The sequence below is a fragment of the Urtica dioica genome, chromosome 7, assembly GCF_054948205.1.
Source record: "Urtica dioica subsp. dioica isolate 48M chromosome 7, U.dioica_male_clone48M_v1_H2, whole genome shotgun sequence".
In the NCBI taxonomy this organism is placed as follows: domain Eukaryota; kingdom Viridiplantae; phylum Streptophyta; class Magnoliopsida; order Rosales; family Urticaceae; genus Urtica; species Urtica dioica.
In genome coordinates this window covers 17766479-17793156 of record NC_142762.1, presented here as the reverse complement: position 1 = coordinate 17793156, position 26678 = coordinate 17766479, and the positions used below count along the sequence as shown (strand labels likewise).

General features: G+C 45.1%; 1 protein-coding gene and 1 long non-coding RNA gene across 2 annotated transcripts; one reads left to right on the top strand and one right to left on the bottom strand.

Annotated features, from left to right (window-relative positions):
• Nucleotides 1-2895: 2895 nt before the first annotated feature.
• LOC149390282 (uncharacterized) lies at nt 2896-5656 on the top strand. Its single transcript, XR_016300017.1, has 3 exons — nt 2896-3249; nt 4721-4845; nt 5456-5656. It is a non-coding gene; the product is annotated as an uncharacterized LOC149390282 (long non-coding RNA).
• Nucleotides 5657-18360: 12704 nt separating this feature from the next.
• On the bottom strand, nt 18361-18886 carry LOC149390281 (uncharacterized). Its single transcript, XM_089619733.1, has 2 exons — nt 18524-18886; nt 18361-18369 (listed from the first exon to the last, which is right to left on the bottom strand). The coding sequence occupies exons 1-2, from the start codon at nt 18884-18886 to the stop codon at nt 18361-18363; spliced, it is 372 nt and encodes a 123-aa protein (XP_089475859.1).
• Between the last annotated feature and the right edge of the window lie 7792 nt (nt 18887-26678).

Here is a 26678-nt window from a genome sequence, read left to right as displayed (position 1 = left end):
ATTAGAATCAGTTCTAAAAGTTTTTAATTTTTTATATTAAAAATCGTGTTTTTATGTTTGAGAAAATTTCAAGTAAAATTTGTGACTAGTTTTCTTGTCTTGCTAGTTTCTTTTATTTACTTGAATCGTTTTATGCTTGTTGTTATTTATTTTATATCATGTTATTACCTTGATAATAAAACACAAATAAAAGCTTTAACAACTTCCTAAAACGTTCCGTTACACTCGATTCTTTTTCGCACCTAAAAAGACCGAACTTTAATTATTTCTTTTTCTTCGAGCTGGAGTAAAACCCGCAGTAAAAGTGGAATAACTCTCTGTTCAGAAATTGAAATTTAATGATTCTTGAATCAAATTAAAGGTCTGTCTATCCTCTTTCCAATGGAACCGGTTTTGGGTCAAAAGGACATCGGAGCCGCCAGTTATGGCGATTTTACTCCGAGGTGCGCGGCTGTTTCGAAAGTCCAGTTTTTTTTTTTAGAAATCCGGATTTTCAGCCCCACTACCATGAGTTATAGAACTCTAATGAGAAAATTTTCTTGAGCAAAAATGTTTTTATAAGATTGTAAACATAATGTGAAAGATTAAAATGTTTTGATTTTTGAAAGTTTAATTGAAATTAATTTTTTACAAAACTAGTTTGAATTTTGAAAAACCGTTTTCATTTTCAAACTTGAAAATATTTTGTCATCCAAATCAAATAAGTTTTCAAAATGTTTTCAAAACTATATCTATATCACATATGTTCAAAATCTATATGCTCTTGAAAATTTGAGTGGGAGGTCTCCTCGTAGACGAGCCGAAAAATAAAAAGATGTGTAATCTCAAAGTTTCAAGTGTTCGAGTGAGTTGAAGTTCACACTTCCCTCATGCACTTTCCCGAAATAGAAAATAGGAAAAGATCTGAGTATGTCCCTTGTGCCTTTATACACTAACACTGCTCTGAACATGAAGATCTAGGATTCTTTTCTAGTTGTCCGCTCTATCGCTCTATAACTAGGAAAACCGTTTCCGAACTTATAAGAGTCGATGTACCAACTCCAAAAACTAAGTGGGAGGGTTATACTTGTTGTTTGTAACCCACGATCCCCAACACTAATGAAAGAAGCAATTAACGTGAGACTAAGAGCCGCTCTTGTGGCCCTCTCTTAAATATGAATACTCTAAGGCGATGATGACAAGGCCTCCCCTTGGGGGATTGTTTTTCAAAGCTGACCTTTTGGACTAAGTGATTGGTTGCACACTTAGGCTCAATCCCTAGTAATCCTCCCTTGAGGCTCTGCGAAAGGATGTGAGTGATCAAACCAATTTAAAAGGTGGCTAGTCAAAATTGGTGTAATGACATCTTGGCTAAGCATTAATGATGTGTCATTTACTTATAAATGGAGATTTTTTGCGGCCTTCTCTTGAGGGAGTAAATTATCGTTTGGTTTATAACACCTTTGGATTTTATCAAGTCTTAAACTAACTTAAATCCTAAACCAAACACTAATCATAAACTTGTTTCAACTTATATAGGCAATATGTCTCTCAACCTTCAGACCGAGATTCCCGTTTTACCTCGATGTTTTGGAAGAGTCTTCATAGAGCTTTGGGAACAAAGTTGTCTTTTAGTACAGCTTTTCGCCCACAGACGGACGGGCAATCAGAAAGAACTATCCAGACCCTAGAAGGTATGCTAAGAGCGTGCGTGATGGACTTCCAGAAGTCGTGGAATACGTATCTACCTCTGATAGAGTTTGCGTACAATAACAGTTACCATTCAACGATCAGAATGGCACCGTATGAGGCTCTATACAGAAGGAAGTGCAGATCTCTAGTCCATTGGGATGAAGTTGGAGAACAAAAGTTTCTTGGACCTGAGCTTGTACAGAAGACTAGTGAGGCTGTTGAAAGGATTCGAAGTAGAATGTTAACAGCTCAAAGTCATCAAAAGAGTTATGCACATAAACGGCGATGGAAACTCGAGTTCAGTGTCGGAGACAAGGTATTTCTCAAAGTCTCACCCACAAAAGGTATTATGAGATTTGGGAAAAAGGGAAAGTTGAGCCCAAGATTCATAGGTCCTTTTGAGATTCCAGAAAGAGTTGGAGAAGTTGCATACATATTAGCACTTCCTCCAAACCTGTCAGGTATTCACAACGTGTTTCATGTTTCCATGCTAAATAAGTATGTGTCAGATACTTTTCACGTGCTGGAAGAGGAACCAATCGATCTACAAGTGGATTTGAGTTATGAAGAACTCCCGGTTGAAATCCTCGATAAGAAGGAGAAGGCACTAAGGAATAAGACGATTCAGCTCGTGAAAGTGCTTGGGGGAAATCATTCGAAGGATGAAGCTACATGGGAATGAGAAGATGAGATGAAGCTCAAGTATCCCAGTCTATTTGAAGAATGAAATTTCGAGGACGAAATTTTTATAAGGAGGGAAGAATGTAAGATACCGACTTTTATTTATGTAAATAATAAATAAAAAGTCGACAAAAGGATTTTTGAAACTACTTTAGCGTTGAAAATCTTTAGTCCTTGAGAGTTACGGGAATAATATTAAGAAAGAAAACAATCGAAAATGGAAAATTAAGAATATTAAGGTCGATAAGGTTTTAGAATATTTTCACGAATTTAAGAAGAATGGTGAAAGTGAAAATAAATTCTAACGATCTTAATTAATTTCTACGTTAAAGGAATTCGAAAGAAAATTATTGGACTAATTTTCTCGTTATATTTTCCATCTCTTGAGAAGAGAATAAAATTAAAAGGGAGTTATGTGCAACAAGATTAAACAATGTGAAAGGACGAAATTGAATGAAAACAAAGAAAAAGGGGTTAAATTGTAAATGGGAGGATAAGCTTTACCTTGCCACATCATCAAGGGCTGGAATCTTCTTCTAAGTGATTTAAATCACTCGGCCAAACACACTAAACGCAACCAGGAGGGAAAAAACAAACAGAAGAGAAGAAAGAAAGAAATGAAAAGAAGAAAGAAGAGAGGGAGAGAGAACTCGGGAGAGAGAGAGAGAGAGAGAGAGAGAGAGAGAGAGAGAGAGCGGCTGAGAAATAGAGAGGGAGAGAGTGAGCGATTGAGGAAGAGAAAGCGCGGCTAGAGAGCGAGGTGGAGAAGCCGAGACCGAGCACCACCCGCGCGCGCTCCGCCGAGGAAAAGCGCCACCGCCGAGGACACCGGACCGAGATAGATCGCCGGGAAAAGAGGAAGAGAGTGCCGAGGAAGCTTTGTTCTGCAGAACAGAGGTGAGAAACTGATTTTTCCCTAAAATTGAAATTCGATTTCTAGGGTTTAATTTAGGGGTTTTCGTTTGGGTTGTTCAAGCTGCGATTCGATGATGATTCTGAGTTGTTTGATGGTTGTGATCGTGTTTGATTCCCTTATTTAGTGTTGGTTGTTGATGAACCCAAGATTGATGCTCGTTCTTTGGTTGGCCGATTTTGATATGGATAAATTGGTGCTTTTTGGATTATGAATATTGAGAGGTTGTTTTGATTCTTGTTCTTCTCTGAGTTTATTGTTTGGCCGAGACTGTTGGTGTTGTGTATTGGCTGAAAGTTGTTAAGCGTTTTGTTGTGTGTTTTGAGCTGAAATGATATGAGTTTATTGTTTTGGCCGTGAGTTTGAAATCAAGAATATGAGAAGTCATGAGTTAGGAATTGATGTTTTTTTTTCTGAAGTGTTGATGTGGTTGTTAAGTCATGTTTTGTTGCGAGTTTGTTGTCGAGAGTTAGGCTCGGTTTAGGTGGGCGGCACAGGGCTCGGGGCAACGGGTTCGGGACGGCGAGGATGCTGTCCGAGGAACGGCGGAGCTGCCGTGCGAGCGTCGACGAGGCGAGGCCGGACCAAGCCGAGAGTAGGCCGAGAAAGAAAGGCCTTTCGGCTTTGGCTCGGAGGCTCGCGAAATATTCGTTTAGCGCGTAGCGAGTCGAGGAATTCCCGAGTCTCGACTCGAATTAATTTACGAACCGTTAATTATTTTTGTACGAGTTAGTTAATATATTATTGAGTATGGTATTATTATGTTTGTCAGTATTTTAATTTTCGTGTTTTATTGGATATGAATTATTAGAAAATATTATGTTATTATTAAACTCGTTGATTATTCAATTAATTATTTAGTATACTTATCTTAAATATGTATTAAAAATCGAGTTCGACTATAAGCTCGACTCTTTTAGTTTGGAAAAAGAATATCAATGAGAAATGTTTTATTTATGAACGGAAATAGAAATAAAAGAAAGGTTCGAATACGAATAGAAGATTCGATTATTTTTGTGAATATTTTCTAAATCGAATCTAATATATATATGGTTAGACGTTTAAAATAAACGACTTGGTTTATTTTAAATGAAAGGTTTTTATATTATTTATTTACGTTCTTTTCTTTTAGTTTCGACCTCGGGAACCTATTCTAAGCAATGGGTCTTGCCTATTCAAAAGAATAGGTGGTCGAATAGTATGATACGTTTCTTAGCTTAAGTCAAAGAAGTTATGTCAAGATCTTATTATCTTTAGGCACGGATTCTTTTCTGTATCTCTGTTATGTTGTCATGTGTTCTTGATTGCTCGTGTTTGAGACGCTCTGAGTAGCGTGACTAGGAGGACGTTTGAATACGTTCCTTATGAGCTTTCTTTCCAGTAGAAGTATGTACGTTAGTATGCTGAGGGATGCAATACTGAGTATGCTCCATGTTCGATCTTCCTCTTCTATAGATAAGTCCAGATTGCTACAAGGATAGCAGCGAGCGTAAAGATACTACGTGGATGAAGCTACGTGAAGTAAAGAAAGGACTCTTTCTGTTAGAAAAGGATTCGGGATTCGAAAGAATCGTATCCAGGTAAGTAGAAACATTTCAACTGTATCACAAAAACAATGTGTTGTGTGTGCTGCTTATGTGCTTGCATTTACATGATATGATATGTGATTGTTGCATTTATTGCATTTGCATTCATGTGCATCTCATCTAAAAATGGAAAAGAGTTTTACGAGAAACGAGGTTTTTCGAAAAAAGGATGTGTGTTGTGGATTGTCCATGAATGGTCGGCTAGCTCCTAGGATCGGGGTGTTAGCTACAACTTCGCGAGATAGGATCGGTCTCACGAAGGATCGGGTCATTTGAATAGTTCTGGGAACCTTATGACTTCGAAGAGCGGACCGTATGTAGTACTGGGTACCTTGTGGTCACGTCGGACCATTTGAATAGTGCTGGGCACCTTATGGTTGCGACCTCCGGGCTGTATGTCATAGTGCTGGGCAGCTTACAGCTGCGGCGTTAGTCAGACATGTATGCGAGAGGACCTGAGTGAACTATTTACAACACACACCTTGCGCGCAATTAAGAAGAGAGAAAAAGATGAGAAAAACTTGCTTGAGTTTTAAAGTGAAAATCATATCATATGCATTGTTTATGCTTGCTGGGCGTTAGCTTAATCATTTTTGTGATACAGGTGAGAGATGTGAATAAAAGAGTGTATATACGGTAGCGGGTTGGCTGGCGAGCGCTTCCACGTAGACGAGACTTCGTATATGGGTTATTTTGACCCGATGGGCCTTCTAATAGGAAATCGTTTTGAATAATGTTTTGTAAAAATGGTTATGTTTTGTGAAGTCTGTCTAAGACCTAGAGGTCAAGTAGATTATTTCTTTCACTATGTCGTTTATGCATGTAGACTTTAAGTCAATACGATGGTGTTGTGTGTAGATACGAAAGGTTTGTCATGACGCCGTGTCGTTTATGTTTTAAAAAAAAAATTCCATGTGTTTTCATTTAAAATAAACGACTCGTCGGGGCGTGACAAGAACGAACCATCCGGTCGTCACCATTAAGTCCGAGGACTCAAAGAGCCGCCGCCTCGAATCTGGGACCGCCTTGATCACCGTTTCAATCGGAACCCTCAATATCGCCTACAGGTGAGAAGTCGGCCACGGGACCGAACGCAAGAGGCGCCCCCCGAAGGCAGACTCAGACACCCACACCTAGGGATATCTGTGCTTCGAAGTGACCTTAGTAATGATGGCGAGGCACGTCCGGTGTGCTACTAGGTAGGAACCCGGTTTCCCGGGCACCCCACGAACAACCATGAGTTCCTCGATGTCGTCTGCAGTGACGGCTCTCTTTTTCGCTCGATAGAGCATCATGTGGCATGCCGCGACCACCCGTTAGAAAAAAGGGGATATCTGCGAAGCATGTACCCTCAATCAAACCAACAGGTCCTGAATCACCGACTGGAAAGGCAGTCGCAACCCTCCGCGAAGGCTCGCTTCGTGAACCGTGGCATACCCCTTTCGCGGGCGAGTAAGGAGGTCGTCGGGCAGCAGCGTGCCAAGGGTGCAGCCTACTGCCGAAGCTGTGGCCGCGGCCCGTTCTCGAGTTGAGGCCCGCCGTGAGGGATCATCGGTGCGGGCGAGGAACGAGGCGATCTCTTCGAACAAGCGACCGTCGTCGTCAATCTCTCTCAATTCGCCCTCCAGCCATAAGCGCGCTCACATGTCGGCGACACAAGACGGCATAGATTCGATGGTCCTAGCGAAGGCGGCGGAACTGAAGGGCCGATGATCCCAGGGAATCCTCGGGGCCCCCTGCGAGACTTTAAGGATCTCCTGATGACGAGCGACCTCGAATACTTCCAAAATGGGATCAGTGACGCTCAGAAGGTATGATTCGTCATTTAGTTCGTATGTAGTCGTTTTGCCCACCCTGACTGCGCATATGCCCTCTTCTTTCGCAGATGCTCGCACGTCAAGAAAGAGGCGACCACTGTTGGAATCGATCTAGGGTTTGAGAAAAAGTTTAACGCTTCGTTAAGCGGCGAAATTTTAAAAATTTTCTTTTTAAGTAAAACTAGTTTTTACTAACCTAGACAAGAGCATGTACATGTAAATAAAAACTAATATGAGCTATTAAAGTTACTAACCTTTCTTGAAGCTTGAACCTTGTAGAAGCTTTTGGAAAGTTGCAACGCTCGTCTCCCCTCGCAGCACGTCTCTCTTTCTTTCCTCGGCACCTCGAGCAACCACGAAAGTTTCTATCACTAAATCACTCGAAAAGAAGGAATCAGTGAGTGGGCACTTTTAAACACTACGACTTGAGAACGAGTCTCGAAGTCGCAGAGCTAAACACTAGGTCGAGTGAGGACCTAGGTGCCAAGACAAGAAATAATCGAAAATAAACTAGAGAGAGAGAGAGAGGATTTTCGGCCAAAGTTCTAGAGAGAGAGTCTCTCAAATCTCTCAAACTTGGATGAATCAAATGTGTGGAATGAGGCTCCTATTTATAGGAGAGGTCTCACCTTCAATAAGGTAGTTTCCTCTTCTATAGAATATCACATATTCATGAGCAAATATTGCCCATTTCCCTCTTATTCCACACGGCCAAGGCAGCCTTCTAGAAGGCTTGGATTTGTTTCCTTTTATGTGCCTTGCCTTGCCTTTTTCTTACTTGGCCGAAATTCTTAAGCATCCTTATGCAAATTTGTTTCCTCTTTTTCTTTTGGCAAGTATCTATATACATTTATGCACAAAATAAACTCTCTTTCTTTGGGTATTATGGGCGCCCAACATGTCTCTAGAAGGAGCTTCTAGAAGCTTCTTCATTTGTTCATAACAACATGAGAAAAGCCCATTAAGAATTTTCAATAAAATTCTTATGAAACGAAATTAATTCACAAGGCCCAATTAATCATATTATGGCCGAGTGACATTAAGTCATCAAATGAACTTGTCAAAATTTATTGACATCCATTTCATCCTTATGTCTCAAAAGACAAAAATACCCTTTCGACAATTTTCGTTCTTGTTTGGCTTAGCTTCCAGTTTAACTATTCCTATCGATGTGATTCGTGACAGTGACCTCATGGACCCAAATGAACAAAGCTTTAGCTAAACACTTGGACTCAAAAGTTCACAAACCTTTTCCAAGTTTAGCTTAATGCCAGCTGACTCCACTAAAGAGCTGACACTGAAAATCTCTCGGTTCAAATGAATTTGTTTTCTACTCAAGAATTCGACCTAATTATAATGAGCGGATCCACTGAATATTATCTATGCTACCCTTCATGAATGTCATCAGCTAGTCGGGATTTACTAAATTACCATTTTACCCTTCTAGCTGTTATTTCCTCAACTCCTTTGTCGCTTGTGAATAAGTTAGAAACAATGTATTGACGAGGAGCTAACAAGTCACATTGTTTCATCCAAAAGAGTCAGGACTCAATTTGGACACTGGCCAGTTCATTTATTCACACTCCAAGGAACAAAGCATGAGGTGACATACATTGCATTTCAGCAATCTTGTACATGAATTCCATATCTATGAGAACTTCACAAAGTTACTCATGACATACTCACAACTTAGTATTTCACCAATAGGCCCTGTTCGGAATGACATAGTGAGTCCGAACTCTGACTTTCTCAAATGAGAATACTAAGGTGTGAAATGGCATGTCTCATTTCAGGATTAAGGTAAGCATGATGCAATTCATACATAGTGACTTCGAGACATAAGAGGTTAAATGGTTTGTTCTTATATTGTCTCTAGAAGTGCACTGGTCAATTCAGTACCTTCGGAAGATACCTAGAAGAACTATAGAGTCCCCAACTCTCAATGCCTCATAACCAGACATCATAGATTCTTCTAACAATCATACTGAGGTCAATAGTCCTTTGACCCTAAGATTGCGAATATATCGTTTTAAGCAAACTACGAAGAGTTTGTTCATGCAAATCTACATTTGTCTCTTCGTAAGTTGTTAAGTTGTTTATGGACTAAAAGACTAAGGTTTTATCATAAAGCTTCAAACAAAGAAAGAATGAATGAACGTTTCAACTTTATTAATGAATGAATAGGCAATTACAAGCAAGAGTCTTCGTAAGACTATATGTCATCAAATGTACATAAATAGACACTACTACTCTTCTTGTGGGCACCATTGACAACAAACTCCCACTTGACTCAAAGAAGATGTGAGTAGTCCTACATGCCTAATCCCTCTCGAAGTCGGTCGAAGACCATGTTCGCTAGGGCCTTGGTGAATGGATCTGCCAGAGATCTACTTCACCTCCACGTCTCCGCGTTGCGCGATCTCTCGAATCAAATGGTATTTCCTCTAAATATGTTTAGAGCGCTTATGGCTTCTAGGTTCCTTTGAGTTAGCGACAGCCCCACTATTATCACAATAAAGGGTCATGGGCTCGTCGACGTTTGGAACAATTTCCAAATACTTAAGGAATTTTCGAAGCCATACAGCCTCTTTGGATGCTTCACAAGCAGCCACATATTCTGCTTCCATTGTGGAGTCAGCAATGCAAGATTGCTTAATACTTCTCCACACAACAGCTCCACCATTAAGGATGAACACAGATCCCGAAGTGGATTTCCTGGAATCCTTATCCGCTTGAAAATCGGAGTCGGTATATCCCGTCATAGTCAGGTCAGTACCTGAGTATGTAAGCATCAAGTTCCTAGTTCTTCGAAGATACTTAAGAACATGCTTAACAGCAATCCAGTGCTCGGGTCCAGGGTTGGATTGGAAACGGCTAACTACGCCAACGGCGAAACAGATGTCAGGTCTAGTGCAAAGCATAGCATACATAAGGCTTCCTACGGCAGAGGCGTAAGGAATTTTCCTCATGTCTTCAATCTCTTGTGCAGTCTTGGGAGACTGGTCCTTAGAGAGTGAAACTCCATGCCTAAAGGGTGTTTGACCCCTCTTGTAGTCTTGCATCGAGAAGCGATCCATCACCTTATCAATATAAGATGCTTGAGAGAGCGACAGGGTCCGGTTTTTCCTATCTCGAAAGATTTGGATCCCCAGAATGTACGCGGCTTCTCCTAGATCCTTCATATCGAATTGCTTTACTAGCCAGACCTTAACCTCAGATAACTTACCCACGTCATTACCAATGAGTAGTATATCATCGACATATAGTACCAGAAACACAACTTTGCCTTCGTGTATTAACTTGTAAACACAAGGCTCATCTATTGACTGTTCAAAGCCGAAGCTCTTTACAGTTTCATCGAATCTAATATTCCATGACCTAGATGCTTGCTTTAGTCCATAAATGGATTTAAGCAACTCACAAACCTTGGTCTCTTGACCTTTATCCACGAAACCGTCTGGTTGAGCCATGTAAATGCGCTCGTCAAGATTGCCATTCAGAAAGGCTGTCTTGACATCCATTTGCCAGATCTCATAGTCGAGAGCTGCAGCTATGGATAGGAGTATGCGGATGGATTTAAGCATCGCGACTGGCGAGAAGGTTTCTTCATAGTCAATCCCTTCTTGTTGGGTATAACCCTTTGCCACAAGTCGTGCTTTGAACGTCTCGACGTTCCCATCAGGACCCCTTTTCTTCTTGTATATCCACTTACACCCTACGGGTTTAATCCCTTCAGGAAGGTCTACAAGTTTCCAGACTTTGTTGACATACATCGAGTGCATTTCAACTTTCATGGCGTCAAGCCAAAGGTTTGATTCAGAACAAGCCATCGCTTGGCTATAGGAAACAGGGTCATCCATGTCGGAGACGGCTACAAGAGAGTCTCCATAAGACATGTACCTGTCAGGCTTTTGAGTAGCCCTCCCACTACGTCTAAGTACTACTTGACGAGATTCTGATGAGTTAGGTTGTGTTTCAGTTGGGGTAAGAACAGTTCTTACAGATGAGGTAGAAGCTTCCTCACCCAACTTTTCTTCAAGCACAATTTTGCTTCTAGGTTTCGCATCCTTCATAAAGTCCTCCTCAAGGAAACGAGCATTCGTGCTAACGAAAGTCTTATCGTCCTCGGGACTATAGAAAGTAAAACCTTTGGTTTCCTTCGGATATCCTACAAACAGGCACAATTCTGACCTACTAGCCAACTTGCTAGTCTTTTGCCTCAGCACGTGTGCAGGGCAACCCCAAATTCGGATGCGGCCAAGATTCACTTTACGGCCAGTCCATCGTTCATAAGGAGTACCAGGAACCGTCTTCGACGGAACTTGATTCAGAATGTAGGCGGCTGTTTCGAGGGCATATCCCCAAAAGGAAAGCGGGAGTGATGAGTAACTCATCATTGATCTAACCATCTCCATAAGAGTTCGGTTTCTTCTCTCTGACACTCCGTTTTGTTGAGGTGTGCCAGGTGCGGTAAGCTGAGAAGCGATACCTTCTTCTTTAAGAAAGTCATCGAACTCTCCAGACATATACTCACCACCTCGATCAGATCGAAGGGTTTTGATCACTTTGCCAGTTTGCTTTTCCACTAAAGCCCTAAAGACCTTAAATACGTTAAAGGTCTCGGATTTGTGTTTAAGCAAATAGACAAACCCATATCTTGAGTAATCATCAGTGAAGGTAACGAAGTATTCGTATCCTCCACGTGCCTGTTGGTTGAGCGGACCACATACATCAGAATGTATTAGTTCCAGCAACTCAGTGGCTCTTCGACCCTTATCGGAGAAAGGTCGCTTAGTCATTTTTCCTTCTATACAGGATTCACAAGTAGGTAGTGAGCCTATTGCAGAGGCTTGGAGTGGACCATCCCTCACAAGTCTCTTAATCCTATCTAGACTGATATGGCCAAGTCTTAAGTGCCAGAGGTATGTTGATTTTGTTAGATCGGAGGATTCAGAAAGTTTGATCCTCTTTGGCTCCCTAATTAGATCGTTATCTATTTCGGTGTCTAAAAGAGAAGGTTGAGTGGGATAGATGTAAAAAAGACCATTCTTCATACATGCATCAGTGACGAAAGAATTAGAAAAAGAAATACGAATTCCATTCTTTATAAACTTTAAACAATAATCTTGCTCGAGAAGACGAGCAACAGATATTAAGTTCTTCCCAAAGGTAGGAACAAAATAAACATTATTCAAGTTTAAAGCGCGGTCTTCAAAAGACAGCGTCACGGATCCCACAGCCTTTGCAGACACCAGGCTCCCATCACCCCATTTGAAACAGAACTCGCCTTCCTCTAAGCTTTTGGTTTTCTTGAAACCATTCAAGGAACAACAAATATGGTTAGTAGCAGCGGAGTCAAGAATCCACGTTGATACATTATCAGCTACTAAGCATGCTTCAGTAACTAGTACAATACTATGTTCCTTTGCTTTGAGATAGGCAGGACAGTTCGTTTTATCGGCCTTGTGAGGTCTCTTCTTAGTTCCAGAGGCGGAGGCTTTTTGCTCAGTAGCATGTGCCTCTCCTTGATTCCTCTTTCTCTTATGGAGACCTACAGCAGTGTGAAGCTCCTTCATAAGCTCGGTAACAGTGTACTTTAGCTTTGAAATGGAGTAGTTCAGCTTGGAGGTATCAAGAGATGCGGGGAGAGTTTCTAAGATCATATCTATGATATTCTTCCCATCAATCTCAGATCCTAGGATTTCCATTTCATTTAGGTAACCAATGATCAGCATCATATGGTCCCTAACAGGAGTCCTAGCCTTCATGCGACAGTTCATAAACTGTCGGACTGCTTGTAGCCTTGTTTGACGCCTTTGCCCTCCAAACATCTCAAGGAGATTGTAGAGCATGTCAGCGGCAGTCTCGATGTCACGATGTTGCTCTTTCAGTATATTGTTCATAGATGCCAAGATATAGCACCTCACAATCTCATCGGATCGAAGCCAGGCCGCTAAGGCGTCATTGTCCTCTTGAATTGAATCATCATTCGTCAGAGGAGGACACGGGGTGGTGAGTACCCATTTGTGCTTGTTAACGGTAGGTATTATGTCGAGGTTACGTTTCGAATCTACGTAGTTTTCGTTTTCGAGTTTATTTGAGGAAAGAATTGTTGAGAGAGGGTTGAGAGACATATTGCCTATAACAGTTGAAACAAGTTTATGATTAGTCTTTGGTTTAGGATTTAAGTTTTATTAAGACTTTTTATAAAATCCAAAGGTGTTATAAACTAAATGATAATTTACTCCCTCAAGAGAAGGCCGCAAAAAATCTCCATTTATAAGTAAATGACACATCATTAATGCTAAGCCAAGATGTCAGTACATCATTTTGACTAGCCACCTTGTAAATTGGTTTGATCACTCATATCCTTTCGCAGAGCCTTAAGGAAGGATACTAGGGATTGAGCCTAAGTGTGCAACCAACCACTTAGTCCAAAAGATCAGCTTTGAAAAACAATCCCCCAAGGGGAGGCCTTGCCATCATTGCATCACTCTCGGACGTAGCTCATTGAGCAATGATCGAAGCAATAACGCCTTGGAGTACTCACATTTAAGTGAGGGTCGCAAGAGCGGCTCTTAGTCCCACGTTATTGCATCTTTCATTAGTGTTGGGGATCGCGGGTTACAAACAACGAGTATAACCCTCCCACTTAGTTTTTGGAGTTGGTTCATCGACTCTTTTAAGTTCGGAAACAGATTTCCTAGTTAGAGAGCGACAGAGCGGACAACTAGAAGAGAATCCTAGATCGACATGTTCAGAGCAGTATTAGTGCATAAAGGCACAAGGTACATACTCGATCTTTTCCTATTTTCTATTTCGGGAAAGTGCGTGAGGGAAGTGTGAACTTCAACTCACTCGAACACTTGAAAGTTTGAGATTACACATCTTTTTATTTTTCGGCTTTGTCTACAAAGAGACCTCCCACTCAAATTTTCAAGAGCATATAGATTTTGAACATATGTCATATAGATATAGTTTTGAAAACATTTTGAAAACTTATTTGATTTGGATGACAAAATAATTTTCAAGTTTGAAAGTGAAAACAATTTTTCAAAATTCAAACTAGTTTTGTAAAAAATCAATTTCAATTAAACTTTCAAAAATCAAAACATTTTTATCTTACACATCATGTTTATAATCTTATAAAAAACAATTTTGCTCAAGAAAATTTCCTCATTAGAGTTCTATAACTCATGGTAGTGGGGTTGAAAATCCGGAATTCTAAAAAACTGGAGTTTCAGCACAGCCGCGCACCTCGGAGTAAAATCGCCATAACTGGCGGCTCCGATGTCCTTTTGAGCCGAAACCGGTGGTATTGGACAGAGGACAGACAGAGCTTTAATTTGATTCAAGAATCATTAAATTTCGATTTCTGAGCAGAGAGTTATGCCGCTTTTAATGCGGGTTTACATTCCAGCTCGAAGAAAAAGAAATAAATTAAAGCTTCGTCCTTTTAGGTGCGAAAAAGAATCGAGTGTAACGGAACGTTTTATGAAGGTTATTAAAGCTTTTATTTGTGTTTTATTAGCAAGGTAATAACATAGAATAAAAAAAATAATCAACATGCATAAAACGATTCAAGTAAATAAACGAAACTAGCAAGAAAACAAAACTAGTCACAAAATTTTACTCGAAAATTCTCAAACCTTTAAAACACGTTTTTCAATATAAAAAATTAAAAACTTTTAGAACTGATTCTAATGTGTTTTAACATCATCCCAAACTCATAGAAAATCAACATGGTTTTTAATTTAAAGGCATGAGCAATAAATTAAAAAAAAATCTAAGATTACAATTCTAACTTGTCACAAAATTAGTAAACTTTCGAAAACGATTTTCAAGCTCATATTTAAAAACATGCACATGCATTCCTTTGACCATAGCTCTGATACCATTTGTTGGAATCGATCTAGGGTTTGAGAAAAAGTTTAACGCTTCGTTAAGCGGCGAAATTTTAAAAATTTTCTTTTTAAGTAAAACTAGTTTTTACTAACCTAGACAAGAGCATGTACATGTAAATAAAAACTAATATGAGCTATTAAAGTTACTAACCTTTCTTGAAGCTTGAACCTTGTAGAAGCTTTTGGAAAGTTGCAACGCTCGTCTCCCCTCGCAGCACGTCTCTCTTTCTTTCCTCGGCACCTCGAGCAACCACGAAAGTTTCTATCACTAAATCACTAGAAAAGAAGGAATCAGTGAGTGGGCACTTTTAAACACTACGACTTGAGAACGAGTCTCGAAGTCGCAGAGCTAAACACTAGGTCGAGTGAGGACCTAGGTGCCAAGACAAGAAATAATCGAAAATAAACTAGAGAGAGAGAGAGAGGATTTTCGGCCAAAGTTCTAGAGAGAGAGTCTCTCAAATCTCTCAAACTTGGATGAATCAAATGTGTGGAATGAGGCTCCTATTTATAGGAGAGGTCTCACCTTCAATAAGGTAGTTTCCTCATCTATAGAATATCACATATTCATGAGCAAATATTGCCCATTTCCCTCTTATTCCACACGGCCAAGGCAGCCTTCTAGAAGGCTTGGATTTGTTTCCTTTTATGTGCCTTGCCTTGCCTTTTTCTTACTTGGCCGAAATTCTTAAGCATCCTTATGCAAATTTGTTTCCTCTTTTTCTTTTGGCAAGTATCTATATACATTTATGCACAAAATAAACTCTCTTTCTTTGGGTATTATGGGCGCCCAACATGTCTCTAGAAGGAGCTTCTAGAAGCTTCTTCATTTGTTCATAACAACATGAGAAAAGCCCATTAAGAATTTTCAATAAAATTCTTATGAAACGAAATTAATTCACAAGGCCCAATTAATCATATTATGGCCGAGTGACATTAAGTCATCAAATGAACTTGTCAAAATTTATTGACATCCATTTCATCCTTATGTCTCAAAAGACAAAAATACCCTTTCGACAATTTTCGTTCTTGTTTGGCTTAGCTTCTAGTTTAACTATTCCTATCGATGTGATTCGTGACAGTGACCTCATGGACCCAAATGAACAAAGCTTTAGCTAAACACTTGGACTCAAAAGTTCACAAACCTTTTCCAAGTTTAGCTTAATGCCAGCTGACTCCACTAAAGAGCTGACACTGAAAATCTCTCGGTTCAAATGAATTTGTTTTCTACTCAAGAATTCGACCTAATTATAATGAGCGGATCCACTGAATATTATCTATGCTACCCTTCATGAATGTCATCAGCTAGTCGGGATTTACTAAATTACCATTTTACCCTTCTAGCTGTTATTTCCTCAACTCCTTTGTCGCTTGTGAATAAGTTAGAAACAATGTATTGACGAGGAGCTAACAAGTCACATTGTTTCATCCAAAAGAGTCAGGACTCAATTTGGACACTGGCCAGTTCATTTATTCACACTCCAAGGAACATAGCATGAGGTGACATACATTGCATTTCAGCAATCTTGTACATGAATTCCATATCTATGAGAACTTCACAAAGTTACTCATGACATACTCACAACTTAGTATTTCACCAATAGGCCCTGTTCGGAATGACATAGTGAGTCCGAACTCTGACTTTCTCAAATGAGAATACTAAGGTGTGAAATGGCATGTCTCATTTCAGGATTAAGGTAAGCATGATGCAATTCATACATAGTGACTTCGAGACATAAGAGGTTAAATGGTTTGTTCTTATATTGTCTCTAGAAGTGCACTGGTCAATTCAGTACCTTCGGAAGATACCTAGAAGAACTATAGAGTCCCCAACTCTCAATGCCTCATAACCAGACATCATAGATTCTTCTAACAATCATACTGAGGTCAATAATCCTTTGACCCTAAGATTGCGAATATATCGTTTTAAGCAAACTACGAAGAGTTTGTTCATGCAAATCTACATTTGTCTCTTCGTAAGTTGTTAAGTTTGTTTATGGACTAAAAGACTAAGGTTTTATCATAAAGCTTCAAACAAAGAAAGAATGAATGAACGTTTCAACTTTATTAATGAATGAATAGGCAATTACAAGCAAGAGTCTTCGTAAGACTATATGTCATCAAATGTACATAAATAGACACTACTACTCTTCTTGTGGGCACCATTGACAACAACCACATTCTTCGGGACTTGTTGCGGCGGATGCAGGTCATGAAGACGGACATGGAGAGTACGGAGGCCGATCATGCCGCCGCCCTGACAGGGGTCCGAACCGCTTAGGAGTTTCAGGCACTCGCGGAGAAGTTGAAGCGGACCCACGAGGAGGTGTCTCATCTGGGCGCGGAGCTAGCCGCCGAGAGGTCACTGCGAGTGGCTGAGCAGGTGTCTCGGGAGAAGGCGGAACAGTCAGCCGACACTTTCCTGGGGGAGACGAGGAAGCTCCAAGCTTCGCTTTCAGGCCGGGATGAGGAGCTGAAGTTCGTCCATGCTCGACTATCGGCGAGTGAAATCTCTCGCGTCAAGGCGGAGAGGGAAAGGGACTCCCTGCTAGTGGAGATGCAAGCCCTCATCGGAGAGAAGGACGACGCCGTGCAAGCTAAGGCGGACTTGGAGGACAACTGGGACATTACCCTGGAGGAAGCCCGTTATGCGGCGGCTGTGCGGGTTCGTGATGCGACCGCGAAGGAGAACGCGTCTAGCGGGACCACCTTTTCTTTCTTTGATGGCATGTTCCCTCCTTCGGATGACGTGCCGCAGGCAGACGACCCTCGTCCCCAGGTTCCTACAGAGGCTGCTCGATCGACGAACCGCCCGGCTGACGGAGAGTGCACTGACGGGTCAGGCGTTCTTCCTCCCGAGACTGACGAGGAGCAGGTCGACTTCGGTTTCGAGTAGTTGGTTTTATTTCGATTTCCCGCGCATTTGTTTAGCGCTTGTCTTGTTTTCCTGTCGAATATTTGTTGTATTTTCTTTTCCTTTCGTTGGATTGTTTTCACAACATTTCTTGTTTTTGCTAAAGCTTTTCCCGGTTGATTATGCATCTTATTTTCTCGATTCACTGTGCTTAGCGTAGTCGATTCACGCAATCTGGCTGGTGCGTGTCTTACGACCCCCGGTTTATTATGTCTATTGTAACCAGTTTGCACGGTGTAGTGCCACACTTAGCAGCGAGGTTTCCCGCGGACGCTGGCTAGACCAGTTTCGTCCGACGGGTGCGAGTCTTTGCTATCCATTCGTAACTCGCTGCCTATCGGCGCGCGCGAGATGGATGGCCATCGCGCCCATTTTCCGGCGTTTACGCTACCTGTCGGCGTGCGTGTTGTGTACCCGGACGGGCTTGAGGCAAGCGCAGTTCCTGTCGAGTGCGGTACCTGCCGGTACGCGTGTTACATTTTGGGTTTTGACTGCCGCTTGAGGATCAGCGTTCCGGTGTGCGGACGAGACCTGTTGACGTCTCGCTACCTTTCGGCGTGCAAGACATCAAATCGTGCGAGAGCGTCGCGCGAAAAGAGATATGATCAGCGTTCCGGTGCGTGGACGAGACCTGTTGACGTCTCGCTACCTTTCGGCATGAGAAGCGTCAAATCGTGCGAGAGCGTCGCACGAAAAAGATATGTACTATGTACCTGTTATCCCCCCGATTTTCTTGTGTACTCGTAGAGGAGACTAGAAATTATAACAATGTATGACAAAGGTTTTGAGGCGAAATGTAATCTCATTACTATGTAAAAATAGGCAAAAATTACATTCCCAGGCCATAGGCCCTATTTAAATTTGAAGTTGTCTCTCAATAAAACTGGAAATAAAATGAAAACAATCGAGCAGAAAGAATCGGGAATAGGCTTCTATTGGTAGTATTGCCTCAAATGCTCGGCGTTTCATGGATGAGTGAACATGAGCCCTTCTAGGTTCTCGAGCTCGTACGTGCCGCCATGTATGGCTCGGCGCACACTGTACGGGCCTTCCCAAGTTGGACCCAGGACTCCGGCTCCCTGCACCTTGGTGTTTTGAAACACCCTTCTGAGGACAAGCCTCCCGTTGGCGAACTTCCGCAGCTTGACCTTGGAATTGTTGTACTTTTTGACCTTCCTCTTCTGTGCGGCGTGGCGAGTAAGTGCGTCTGCCCTCTTCTCATCTATGAGATCCAGCTCGAGCCTTATTTCTTCGTTGTTAGCGGTTTCCTCAAACTCTTCAATGCAGAAGGTTGGCAGCTTGGTCTCGACGGGTACCACGGCCTCGATGCCGAATGCAAGTGCGAATGGGGTTTCGCCGGTTGCATTCTGCGCGATCATTCGATATGCCCAGAGGACCATGGGGAGCTCCTCGGCCCACGCCCCCTTTCTTTCGTCCAGCTTCTTCTTCAGGTTTTCCTTGATCGTCTTGTTGACTGCCTCGACTTGGCCATTGGCCTGAGGATGACGAGGAGAGGAGAAAGTCTTGTTGATGCCCAACTGCTCGCATATGTCGCAGATGCATGCGTTCAGATGAAGTTAGTCGTGTTCGCTTCCGTGATTTTTGCCAACGGTTCTGCCTCTACCCATTTTGTAAAATAATCGATAGCCACGATTGCGTACTTGTACTGTCTCGGCGCCGTAGGCCGCTCACCAATGAGGTCGATTCCCCATTTCGCGATGGGTCGAGGTACAACGATCGGGCATAGCGGGGCCGGCGCCTGACGCGGGATGTGGGCAAATCTTTGGCATTTGTCACATCTTTTGGCCAAAAGTACCCAAGTCTTAGCAGCTTCAGGGCCAAAGACTGTCCGGCGGCGTGGTTCCCATATAGCCCTTCATGCACCTCGCAGAGCGCTTTCTTCGCCTCCACCTCGGTTAGGCATCAGAGGAGGGGCATAGAGTATCCTCTTTTGAACAGGTTATCCCCCCTCATCGTGTACTTCGGTGCCAAGCTTTTCAGCTTTCTGGCTTCCTCTTTGTTTTCGGGAACGACTCCTCGTTTGACGTATTCCACAAGTGGCGTCATCCATGAGGGGGGTGGCACTTCGTCAATTACCCCTACGTCACTCCTCAAGAGGTAGGCCCGGGTTAGAACTTCTATCGGGACGCTTCCCTCTCCCTTTTTGTCTATCCCCGACGTAAGGCGCTAGGGCATCAGCCTCAATGTTCGCCTCTCGGGGAACTTGGAATATTTCGAACCATGACAGGGCCTATAGGGTTTTCTGAGTCTTAGATAGATATGCGACCATGTGCGGCTCCTTGGCTGCGTAGTCGCCCTTCACCTTGTTCACAATTAGTTGTGAATTGCAATGGATGCGCATGTTTCGGACTTCTAGCTTGTTTGCCAACTCCAAGCCAACGATCAGAGCCTCGTACTCTGCCTCGTTGTTGGAGGCCTTGAACTCGAATCGTAGGGCGTACCTCAATTTTTCCCTATTGGGATTTGTGAGTACGACGCCGGCGCCAGCCCCCCGGGCATTTGATGCGCCATCCACGTGCAAGTCCCAGACTGGCCCTATCGGGTCACTAGTCCTCTTCTTCGACGACTCGTCGTGGTCGTTCTCCTTGTCTTCCTCGCCTTTGTTGCCCTTGTTGTCTTTGTCTGTCCCCCTACAGGTGAACTCTGCCACGAAGTCGGCGAGGGCCTGGCCTTTGATAGCGATTCTCGGTTGAAACTCGACCCCGTACTCGCCCAGCTCTTGGGACCATATGGCCATTCACGACGAGGTCCCTTTTTGTAAGGACTTTTCGATGGGATGCCCTGTGCGCACCACGATCGGATGCGCTTGGAAGTAAGGGCGCAGTTTTTTCGCGCTCATGACGAGGGCAAGGGACAATGTCTCGATTTTTGGGTATCGAGTCTCGGCGTCGAGGAGCACCTTGCTCACGTAATAGACCGGCCATTGGACAATGTTTTCTTCGCGCACTAGGACTGCGCTCACGGCCCTGTCGGAAACCGCGAGGTAGACGTACAAGGTCTCGTCGTCTTTTGGCTTTGCAAGGAATGGAGGGGAGCTGAAGTAGGCTATCATTTCATGGAATGCCTCCTCGTACTCCTCCGTCCACACGAACCCGTCGGTCTTGGAGACGAATCGCGTCAGGGCGGCGATTCTTCATGTCAAACTTTGTACTTCTTTAACTTTGTGCAGAGACCTCATTTCCAAGATCGCCCTGATCTTTTCGGGATTGGCTTCGATCCCACGGCGGCTCACCATGTAGCCCAGGAACTTTCCAGACTCCACCCCGAAAGCGCACTTGTTGGGGTTGAGCTTCATGTTGTAACGCCGTAGGATCGCGAACATCTCCCTGAGGTATCAAACATGGTCGTGAGCTTTGAGACTTTTGACCAACATGTCGTCCACGTAGACCTCCATTGTCTTGCCAATTTGGTCGGCGAACATTCGATTTACCAACCTTTGATACGTTGCACCCGCGTTTTTGAGACCAAAAGGCATGACCTTGTAGCAGTAGAGTCTGCGGTTTGTAACGAAGGTTGTCTTGATCTGATCCGGTTCATGCATGCGGATCTGATTGTATCCCGAATAGGCATCCATGAAACTTAGCAGTTCATGGCCTGCTGTATCATCCACGAGTTGCTCGATTCTTGGGATAGGAAAGCTGTCTTTTGGGCAGGCCTTGTTGAGGTCTTTGTAGTCGATGCAAATCCGCCACTTCCCGTTCGGCTTCTTTACCATGACGACATTTGACACCCACTTGGGGTGTTCCGCCTCCCTAATGAAGTTGGCGGCGAGAAGCTTGTCGACTTCTTCACCAATGGCCTGGTACCTCTCTCCGCTGAATACCCGTCTTGGTTGGACGCGTTCGGTCACCCTCTTGTCGTCATTGAGGTGATGGGACATTATCTCGGGGTCGATCCCCGGCATGTCGGCGTGTGTCCACGCGAAGACGTATTTGAACTTGCGGAGGAAGGCTACGAGTTGGAGTCGGATCTCGGATGGGAGCTGTGCGCCTACCTTGACTACTTGGTCAGGCTTGGCGTCGTCCAGCACGATGGGAACGAGGTCATCCGGTGTCTCCACCATCCGACGCTCGACATCGTCCCTTTGGTCCAATTCCCCGAAGGTGCCGCCTTCCTCGATTTTGCACGGGAATTTGTCTCCGAGTTGGAAGACGGTGCTCACCATCTTCCCCTTCCCCTTTCCATCCACGCCTTGGATGTAGCACATTCTTGCCATTGATTGGTCTCCCAACATTATGGCGATTCCCTTCTCGGTTGGGAATTTCATCATTAGGTGGTAGGTGGAAGTTATGGCCTTCAATCGATTGAGGGTCGGACAACCTATGATGATGTTGTACGCTGATGGTGGGTCTACAACCAGAAATGACACGATGTGGGTGACCTCGATCCCCCCAGGCGTCCCAAACGTAACCGAGAGGTCGATGGTACCCTCCGTCATGACCCTCTTCCCGGAGAAGCCGAAGAGTGGGGTCGAGATCAGGGTTGGTCTCAATCCGGTTAGCTTCATCATGTCATGAGCCGACTTGAAGATGATGTCGACAGAGCTACCGTTGTCGATCAGGATCCTCCGGACAAGATTGTTAGCGAACGGGGCCGAGACGACAATCACGTCATTGTGTGGGTGGAGCACTCGCACCGCCTCCTGGTTGGTGAAGAACATGGACTCGAACGGGGTCAGAGGCGGAGCCTCGTACGTGTGGTTGAAATGGTGCGCTATTTTTCCTTGGTAAACTTCTCGCACGTACCTCTTCCTTTGTGTGCTCGAGTCCCCGAATTCTGGTCCACCCATGATTGAGCCCACAACGTGCATTTGTGAGCTCACCGGTTCTTCGTTCATCGTCCGATCAGTGACGGTCACCGTCGCCGGACCTTTCCTTTCCTGCCGCGGGTGTTCTCCGTTTACCACGGCCGTCCCGATCGTTCTAAGGACGTATTCCTTCAGCTTCACGTCTTGAATGAGGACTTCGATCTAACGTTTGAGCTGGTAGCATTCGAACATCAGGTGCCCGTGGTCTTGATGGTATTCACAAAATTTTCTTCGATCCCGCTTCGCGGGATCCTTCATGAGAAGAGCGGGGCTCCCTAGCTTGTTGCGGAGTGTTCAGAGGGTGAATGCCGAAATCTTCCAGAAGCTATCGACATGTGAGGGTCTTGGCCCAGGGAGGGAGCGACCGTTAGGGGCCTGGCCTCCGTTGTTCCTCCTCTTTCGAGGGTCGGGACGATCCCCATCTTGATCACCTCATGCTTTGTTCCTTGGAGTGTGAATAAATGAACTGGCCAGTGTCCAAATTGAGTCTTGACTCTTTTGGATGAAACAATGTGACTTGTTAGCTCATCGTCAATACATTGTTTCTAACTTATTCAAAAGCGACAAAGGAGTTGAGGAAATAACATCTAGAAGGGTAAAATGGTAATTTTGTAAATCCCGACTAGCTGATGATATTCATGAAGGGTAAACACTGATAATATTCTGTGGATCCACTCATTACAATTAGGTTGAATTCTTGAGTAGAAAATAAATTCATTTGAACCGAGAGATTTTCAGTGTCAACTCTTTAGTGGAGTCAGTTGACATTAAGCTAAACTTGGAAAATGTTTGTGAACTTTTGAGTCCAAGTATTTAGCTCAAGCTTTGTTCATTTGGATCCATGAGGTCACTGTCACGAATCACATCGAGTAGGAATAGTTAAACTGGAAGCTAAGTCAAAACAAGAACGAAAATTGTCAAAAGGGTATTTTTGTCTTTTGAGACATAGGATGAAATGAATGTCAATAAATTTTTTTGACAAGGTCATTTGATGACTTAACATCACTCGGCCAAGTAAGTTTAATTGGGCCTTGTAGATTAATTTCATTTCATAAGAATTTTATTGAAAATTCTTAATGGGCCTTTTTCATGTTGTCATGAACAAATTAAGAATCTTCTAGAAGCTCCTTCTAGAGAGCATGATAGGCGCCCAAATACCCAAGAGAAAGAGATATTATTTTGTGCATAAATATATCAAGATACTTGCCAAAAGAAAAAGAGGAAACAAATTTGCATGTGGATGCATTAGGGAAATCGGCCAACTAGAGAAAGGAACAAAAAAAGGAAACAAATCAAGGCTTCTAGAAGACCTATGTTGGCCGAGTATCTCAAGAGGAAAAAAGGGAAATTGGCTCATGAATATGTGATACTCTATAGAAGAGGAAACTACCTTATTGAAGGTGAGACCTCTCCTATAAATAGGAGCCTCATTCCACACATTTCATTCATCCCAAGTTCTAGAGATTTCAGAGCTTCTCTCTCTAGCTTGGCCGATCCTCTCTCTCTCTCTCTATTCAAATTCGTTTTATTGTTTTGGCACCTAGGTCCTCATTTGACCTAGAGTTTAGCTCTGCGACTTCAAGACTCGTTCTTAAGTGATTTAGTGATAGAAACTTTCGTGGTTGCTCGAGTTGCCGAGGAAAGAAAGAGAGACGTGCTGCGAGGGAGACGAACGTTTTCAACCTTCCGAAGGCTCATCAACGTTCAAGCTTCTAAAGAGGTTAGTAGATTTATTATGCTCATATTAGTTTTATTTACATGTGCTTGCACTTTGTCTAGGTTAGTAAAAACTATTTTACTTGAAAAATAATTTTTTTAAAATTCCGCCGCTTAACGAAGCGTTAAACTTTTTCTTAAACCCTAGATCAATTCCAATAGGTGCGGGCTCTCGACATCAGCTTCGCCATGTCCCGTGGGACCTTTCCAATAATAGACTTGAGGAAGTCACTTGTGCGCGCCCCCTCTGTGATCGCCGTGATGGCGTCCTTGTCGTCGAACCCTTCGACCTTGTGGGATTCTTCGGTGAAGCGAGCTAGGTATTGCCTGAAGGTCTCGTCTCTTCCCTGCCGGATAGACAGGAGGTAGGTTTTCGACTTCTTTTGTGCCACGAGAGTGGCGAACCGAGCAAGGAAGGCCTCTCGCAAGGCCCTGAAGGACGAGATGCTCCCCGGTCTTAGGCTCCGGAACTATTCTAATCCTGACCCAGTGAGAGTCAGGCTAAAGGCTTGACACAGGGTGGCGTCCGATTGTCCCTACATTGTCATCCACGTCTGGATATGGAAGTTCGGGTCCGTCCGTCCATCGTAAGGAGGGATGGACAGTAGTTTGAAATTCCCCACACATGGCTGTGCGAGATCTGAGCGGCGAAGGGACAGTACGACTCCTCGATCCCTCCATAGGGCCTCTGCCTCCCTGACTCCCTCATCTCGATGATCTGGTTTTGAAGGCTTTGAATCATCGTCACCATGTCAACCCCGTTGGTTGGGCTGACCGCCGGGGCTGCGGGAGTCGCCTGTTAACGCTCATTGGATGCTTGATCCCCGGCGTTGGCCTGAGGTCAGCCAAGAGTGGTGGCGGGGAGTGCATCCCTCCGGGAGTTGAGCCTTTGGCGGAGATCCTCTCCTCGAGAGTTTCTCTGCGCCGTCATACGCTCCCTCAGGTCTCCGCTTGGTGCTTGGCGAGGCGAAGTTGCCCTTGCTCGGATCGTCCGACGGGTGCTTCGATTTTCGGCCCTGTCGTCCCCGAGGGCGGCCCTCTCCCCGGTGAGGGGCCGTGTCCGGCCGCCTCTTGAAACCGAGGGGCAAACCCCTGAGAGTGGGACCGTTCATGTTGTCGCGCCGGATGGGATGGTCCGATCGGGGCGTCTTTTGTCCTTTCGGACCGGGATTGGACGAGGCTGGGCGTCACTTCGTCAGTCCTTGACTCCCCCTCATAGTCGGGGTCGGAGTCACCCTGGGCGGTCCTATCCTCGACGTCATAACCGAGAAGGTCGGCGATAAGCGAGCCATCAACGCCGGGACGATCTAGGAGCTCGGTGAGCCTTCGAGCCTTGTCCTCTCAGAGCGCGGCCTCGGGGTCATTCGCCGAGTCTTGGGGCTGGCTCTCGTTGTCACGAGGCTGCCCTCCTAGGCGATGCGCGAGGCTTCGGAGGCCGTATCTCGCAGGATCGATACCGAATCCGGGATGCAATAGCGCTTCCTCAGACTCATGAAGTTAGCAAGCAAGAGCGAGATTAGGACGTCGACACCCGAGCAATCAATGTTGTCGCGAATCGCTACTCTCCGACTGGGAAGGCCAGAGCTCGCGATTCCTCCCGCGCGGTTAGTGAAAGCATCATGGCCGGCGTGGCGTGACGGCCCGACGACTCACCCGAGCGCTCGGCGTCGGGAACGCTCCTCGAGGAAGATGAGACCCCCTGACGGTCACTGGATCGAGCCGACCGGCTCCCCTCGCGCGTGCCCGGCGCGGCTAGGTCCGCCTCTCCCGCGTCGGGGCCGGCAAGATCTCCCATATGCGCATCCGGCTCTTGGCCGGCCAAGCTCCCTTCTTCGTGCCGGCCCAGTCCTTGACCGGCCAGACTCTCCCCCATGTGCGCGTCCGGCCCAATGGCCCGACCCAGTTCTTGGTCGGCCGAGTCATTCCCACCCGGGTCCAGCCCGAATGGGCCTTTGCCCTCCTCGCGCGCGCCCGGCCCGATGGCCTGGCCCAGTCCTCGGTCGGCTGGGTCCTTCCCGCCTGGGTCCGGCCCAAATGACCCCTCGCCCTCGTCGGGCGCGCGCAGCCTAGCAGCCCGGCCCAGTTCTCGGCCGCCTGGGTCTTCAACGCGCAGCCCCGGCCCACTCGGGCCTAGGGTTAGCCCGGGGGACAAGCAGGCCGCCGCCCCCTGGCCAGCGCCACCTGGCCGGCTCACGTCCTCCCTGGCGCCGTCCCTTCCATGGGCGGCATCGCCCGGCGTCGGCGGCTCCCTGTTGGTGCGCGGCCACGCCCGGGCCGCCCGCCTCGTTGGCGCGGCTGACATACGGCCAAACAGCCCCACCCTGTCGAGTGGGGTCCTCCCCGACACCTGGGTCAGCCAGGTGGTGTCGCCCTCGGTTGGCGTGCCTCCCCCGACGCCGATCTCACCAGGCGTCGTCCTCCCCGGCGCGTGCGCTCCACTCGAGCGACCTCCCTCGCAGGCGCGACTGGCGGTCATCCAGACGGCCCCACCCGATCGAGTGGGGGCCTCCCCGACGCTAGGACCGACACAGATAGTGTCGCCCTCAGCCGGCGCGTCTTTCCCGGTACCCCCCTCGGCCGGCGTGCCTCCCTCGGGGCCGACCCCGCTAGGCGCGGCCACCAGGCCATCCACGGGCAGCCAAGCACCC